The sequence below is a fragment of the Scatophagus argus genome, chromosome 7, assembly GCF_020382885.2.
Source record: "Scatophagus argus isolate fScaArg1 chromosome 7, fScaArg1.pri, whole genome shotgun sequence".
Taxonomy (NCBI): domain Eukaryota; kingdom Metazoa; phylum Chordata; class Actinopteri; family Scatophagidae; genus Scatophagus; species Scatophagus argus.
The window spans coordinates 14,249,802-14,255,591 of record NC_058499.1 but is presented as its reverse complement, the minus strand read 5'-3'; the positions used below and the strand labels follow the sequence as shown (position 1 = coordinate 14,255,591).

The window sequence follows — 5,790 nt, the reverse complement described above, 5'->3', positions numbered from 1 at the left end:
CCTTTATTGTCGTCTTTATTGTTCAGATCTATTTTTAACTGTGTGATTGAAATATGGTGCAAAGCATTTTCACATATTTGTAAAAATCCATACATTTATTTATTTATTCCAAATTGTATTATTTTAAGAAATATTGCAGTGGAAATTGGAGAAGTCTTATAATAAAACATGTATTCAAACAGGACAACTCGAGAAATATACAGTACACAGATACAGATTAGTTCCAAATGTAGTCTGAAGTAACAGTAAGAAAATCATCTCCTCAATGAGGAAACAGATTGTTTGCAATGTTTCTTTTGACCATGAACAGATAAGCATAGCTGTCCACACACAAATAGCAATGCATCATAACAGCATCACGCATCACTTGGATCATGTGTGTGCAGTCTTAATGCAAATCGGTGCACTCTCCAGCCTTCCCCTCGTTCTCAGTATTAGCAGCTGTGAGAATTTGCCTCATCAACACTGGCAACATCTGGGCTTGGGACTGCACTGAGGATTGCAGCAAGGCTCCAATTCGGGGTCCGTTCCTTTTGAAATCTGGCTCTCTCCAAACACCATGGAGGCTTCAAACTGCTCCTTAACATTCTTAATCCTCTCCAGCAGAGCTTGGAGGTCGGGTTTTTCTTTTGGTGAGAGAGGGTAGTGCTCCGAAGGGTCTGCTTCCAGGTCAAAAATAAGAGGGGGGTCATGGGCCTTGAAGCTTGCCGATGCCGAGCAGTCTTGGTCTGGGGTTGTACTGCTGTGGAAAGCACCTGATGCACAAAGATGGACAAACAGGAGTCAAAAACACCTCAGTTTTGACTGTGTGATTAAACTTAATCTTCATTTAAACAAACTGTGTATATATATATATATATATATATGAAGCCTACTGTACCTCGCGTATAGAAGTGGGCCTTGTACTTTCCTAACCTGAGAGCAAACAGGCCATACATCTCAGTGGGATCTGTGGGGTAGAACATCATCGCCTCCCTTTTACTCTAAAAAAAAAAAAGAAAAGAAAAAGGATTAAACATAAAGTGAATACATCAGCTTGGTGTTATACATTATTTTAATCTCCACAGAGTGTGAAGTGTGATGCCACTACCTTTCCTTGTCTGACAAGTAGTTCTGTCATATCAACACCATCCAGCATCACTTGGGGTAGCCTCGCTCCTGCCAAGCTTGCAATAGTGGGAAGGATATCTAGAGTGCTGGCGATCTCATGGGTCACACCTAAAGAGAGGCATACAGAAAGGGATCAAGCAGGAATCACTAAAAGATCAAACAGGTTTGCATTTATTTCATTATAGTGTTTATTTTCATAATGGAGTCATATGTATAAAATCAGGGTAAAATGTGCAAAACCATCAGTGTTGTATATGTAGTTTTATTTAAACACCTGATCTGAAGTGGTATGTGTAGAAAACTCCTGTTTAGTGACACTGAACCATTTTTGATTTTTTTTTTTTTCTGGAAGCATCACCCATTTTACACTTTTTGATGACCAAGAGGTCCTGACCTGGCCTGATGGTCCCTGGCCAGAAGGCGATGGCTGGCTCTCTCATGCCCCCCTCATATGTGGTGCCTTTTCCACATCTCAGAGGGCCAGCATTACCTCCACGAGACATACGCATCAGTTCAGGCCTACACAAAGAGACAGAATTAACAAGAAAAAATATGAAACATCATGAGAGGAAGAGAATAAATCAATCAAAAAAGGGCAAATACATAATGCAACTTGACCCTTGAAGAGAGTAGACACACTAACGTACCACAGCTAATGTGGGAAGGGAAATTTTCAACAATGCAAAATGGCAAACCCATTGTCTGCAGTGAAGAAGACCAGTGTGTTGTTGATCACTCCTGTCTTCTCCAGGGTTGTCATTAGGTTTCCTATTGTGTTGTCAAACTCCAGCAGAGCATCTCCAAATGGGCCTCTTGAAGACCCCCCAGCTGCCCCTGGGCCTGCATATTGGGGGTAGTGTGTGTGCTGTAGAAGGAGGGAATAGGTGCAATTATCACAGTATTTATAGTCTCACTGCAGTAAGATATTATATCAGAAGACAATATCTTCAGAAACTGCTTCCTTAGTTTTAAGGGTTATTTTACACTATCCACAGACTGGTTTTGCAGCTTACATGGGAAGGATAGTAGAGAAAGAAAGGTTGTTTTTTCTTGGCTGACGTGGTAATGAAATTGACTGCAAAGTCACTGTAAGCCTTTTCCAGATCGAGGAAGTTGACTGGTTGCTGCTTGATGACCTCGTTGTGCATTAGTGGAACAGATACAGTGCCAACATCACACACTCCAAAGCACTTAACATCTGGAGGGAAACAAGTCAGGTTCTCACAGGGGCCCTGGGAAAGAAACAGGGAGGCAGATGAACAAACATTTAGGGATGGACAATATATAATAGAACAATAAATTATTGCATTTTTAAAACTAGATCAAATATTCCATATGTGAAATTAGAACTGATAAAGAAAGCCATATTGCGCTGACTGACTTCACCAGTAGAGCATATACACACTCTGATACAGCAGGTGACAGCGTGCTACTTTAGAGCTGGTTTTGCTATTTGCAATATGCCGACAGACATAAAGAAGGAGAAGAATGTGAAAATGGACAAGCGAAGCATGCTGTTGTCACACTCATGACAGTCATGTTCCACAAGGGTTCAGAGAGGAGGGAAAAAGTCTATACAACACAACAGTGTGATATTGTAGAAATCTGCAACTTTTAAAGAGTAAGGCCACAGATTACATTTCACAACTTTCACAACCATTAGTGAAACTCAGAGCACAACTCAGTCGTACTGACCATGTCATGGGAATAGGGGATGCCCAGGTACTCGTCAAACCCCTGCTTGGTTGGAAGAAACATCCCCTTGGCCCCAACCCCTAGGTGCCACTTCCCCATGGCAGCAGTATCATAGCCCAGAGGTTTCAACACTTCAGCAATGGTGGTCTCATTCAGAGGAAGACCGCCTATAGAGCCTGGGTACAACACTCCTGGGTAGATACCCGAGCGGGTCTGATAGCGCCCTGTCAACAATGATGCCCTGGAAAACCATCAAAACAAAGCAAGGCTTTAATGTGTTGGCTATAAGATTGGGTTTGTATGCTGTACAAGTTAGACACTGGACAGTTGGCAACATATGGATAAAGTAACCAAAAAACATGTAATAATTCATAAATTACTCATTTACCGATCTTGGAATTTGGAAATACAGATATTCTTCATTGTAAATCAGTTGTACGTAAATGAAGAATGACAACAGTGCAGAATATACAGCGCAAAGGTTTAAAAGTAACAGCTATGAACAGTAAAAGTCTAACTTCACTCTGCATCACATTGCATTTTCAATATTTGCATTGCAATCCACTTTTACTGGGTTCAAAATATATTTAACAATGCAGTGCTTAGGTTGATGAGGTGAAACAATACTTCTTGGTTTTGTATAAGACATCACACAGGCACTACAAACTAGTAATTCATTCCTCACTCAAACATTATGTTTTTCACTTCCTCCTTCATGTGCAGCACAGTAACATATGGAGCTGAGTGTTATAATGTTGTGACAAAAGTCAATGTAAGTCACATTGCCAAACATTATTTATGCAGAATTGGTATTACATTGTGATGTGATGCATTTGTTTAACTACACTTCTAAAATAATCTTTTTTTTTGTCATGGCTACACACACACACACACACACACACACACACACACAATAAATGCAGAATTTATATTGTGTCTGCTATGTATATTATCTATGTCATCTTCTCCCCTGTTGTATTAATATGCAACGGAGGACGTTCATGAACCCCCTAGAAAGATGCATCGTAAAATGCTGGTGTGGTGTTAACCATTCCTGCTTCGGTCTCCTCATGGTCGGGGGACGCAGGGGAGATCCGACTTCTCCAGGGCCGAAGGCAGCTTTTCCTTCGAGGTTAACTCCCTAGACTTAACTCCACACTCGTTAAGAATCAGAATCAGCTTTATTTGGCAAGTACGTGTGACCATACAAGGGATTTGACTCCGGATTTTTCTCTCTCCTGTGCACCAAACAAAAATACAAAAAATAAAAAACAGAAAATAATAATAATAAAAATAAAGTATTTACTTTAAAAAGAAAAAAATAATAAATATGTGTACGTGTAGTGCAAACACTGCGGTGGTTCATGCGGTGGCACACAAATAACAGACCGTTTCTGCCGAAGAGAGGGGCTTTATTATCTGACTGCACGATTAGAAGTAGCACTTTCCGCTCTCTGCCTGCCCCGGTCGCCGTCTCAACCCGTCACCGGTACGCCGTGCGTGCACACTCACTCACTCACGTTCACACACTGAGCTGCCTGGGCTACACATTAGAGCTTAACACACCCCAAATATGCAAAGCATGAAGTAAACCCTGCGGGTCAAAAACTGAATGTTAACATTAAACACAGAATGCTACCATACTAGTCAAACTACTCTTACAGAAATGATGAAAAGTGGTTGAGCCACTTACGGTTAGGCATATGACGGGATTAAATGGGACCCTACAATTATAAAATGTCCCTGCACAGATAGAATGATTTGTAAGTCCAGTATTGATAAGCTGCGATTATTCTTCTGCATTAAATTGCCGCTCCCGTCTTAAATGATTTACAGGCAGATACCTGGACGGGCTGCAGACGGGGCTGGTGCAGTAGAAATCCGTAAACCTGAGTCCTCCCGCTGCCAGGCGGTCCAAGTTTGGACTGAGTGAACTGGGGTGCCCATAACACCCAACGTCCCCGAAACCCAAATCATCTGCGAAAAGCAAGACGAAATTCGGAGGCGAAGCCGAGCAGGCACGAATAAGAAAAATGTTGAAACAAAGGAGGCGGATGCACTTCATCCTGCCTCGTCCTGCGTTTGGGTGAAGAAGAGTAGCTCCGGAAAGACGAACCAAAACAAAACGTCATGTGCTCACTGTCGCGTAGAGATGACGTACCACCAGGAAATGTAGTTTCACTGGTTGTTTAGGACGAGCCCACATAATTCTGATAAACTCATTTACTCTTCTTAACCAAGGGGTTTCTTTCCTTGTTTGTCTGTTGTCTGTAAACCCGAAACAACATAATAATATAATCTGTTTTTGTATGTCTTCCTTATTATTATTCTAGCCCTGCTACGTAGATGCACAATTTTGGTGGACATTTCTGAGGTTTTGCATTCTTAAAAAGGTATAAGGTAGCTGTTAACCGTCTTTGTGTTTATAGCAGTTCAGCTGGAGTTTTACTAAAAAGGCTACTAACACATAAGTTTGTATCAATATGACCTGTGAAGAAAGAGGTGCTTGTCCTGACTCTACCCTCCCCACTATGGCACGGCAGTACACTGTCCAAAATGTCCTCAGCTGTTTTTGCACATCTGATGTTTTATCTTGACGTAAGTTGTTAGTCTAAGCCCCCGTGGCTGAGTTTGTGTCCTCCATGGCAACCTTGGTTTCTGCCACTGATTCAACTTGACACATGGTCAATTACGCAAACAAGAGGAGAAATAAATCCGTGGCGCAGTGCTGCAGGATCCACCAGTTCGAGGAGAAATGGACGTCACAGCTGCTTCTGTAAGAGAAAAAATAAAGTCCAGAACTGGGCCTGTTTATCTATTTATCCTCAGAGCAAAGCTTCAGTGAGATGGACAGGGAAACAAAACAAAGATGTTACCTGCATTCAAATGAGCTGGCACTGAGTGCGTCTATGAAAGGAAGAGAGAGGGGGATGAAATGAGTACATAGAATACACATGAACCCCAACATATATGCTATTTTAATCA

General features: G+C 41.6%; 1 protein-coding gene and 1 long non-coding RNA gene across 2 annotated transcripts; both read right to left on the bottom strand.

Moving 5' to 3' along the window:
• Position 1: 1 nt before the first annotated feature.
• On the bottom strand, positions 2–4,947 carry arsa (arylsulfatase A). The gene is made up of 8 exons (XM_046393654.1): positions 4,650–4,947; positions 2,806–3,046; positions 2,124–2,342; positions 1,806–1,975; positions 1,505–1,629; positions 1,091–1,218; positions 881–983; positions 2–755 (listed from the first exon to the last, which is right to left on the bottom strand). Exons 1-8 carry the CDS (start codon positions 4,868–4,870, stop codon positions 460–462), a joined length of 1,503 nt encoding a protein of 500 aa, XP_046249610.1. The 5' UTR covers positions 4,871–4,947; the 3' UTR covers positions 2–459.
• LOC124061618 lies at positions 4,201–4,635 on the bottom strand. The gene is made up of 2 exons (XR_006843786.1): positions 4,499–4,635; positions 4,201–4,399 (listed from the first exon to the last, which is right to left on the bottom strand). It is a non-coding gene; the product is annotated as an uncharacterized LOC124061618 (long non-coding RNA).
• Positions 4,948–5,790: the final 843 nt, after the last annotated feature.

What these genes read in the sequence shown, in the direction of transcription:
- arsa (XM_046393654.1), bottom strand. Translation starts at nt 4,870, where the DNA reads ATGAAGTGCATCCGCCTCCTTTGTTTCAACATTTTTCTTATTCGTGCC. An exon ending in CCCGTCTGCAGCCCGTCCAG is followed by an intron (nt 3,047 to 4,649) that starts GTATCTGCCTGT and finishes ATGGTTTTCCAG; the next exon opens with GGCATCATTGTTGACAGGGC. An exon ending in TCCCCTATTCCCATGACATG is followed by an intron (nt 2,343 to 2,805) that starts GTCAGTACGACT and finishes TTTCTTTCCCAG; the next exon opens with GGCCCCTGTGAGAACCTGAC.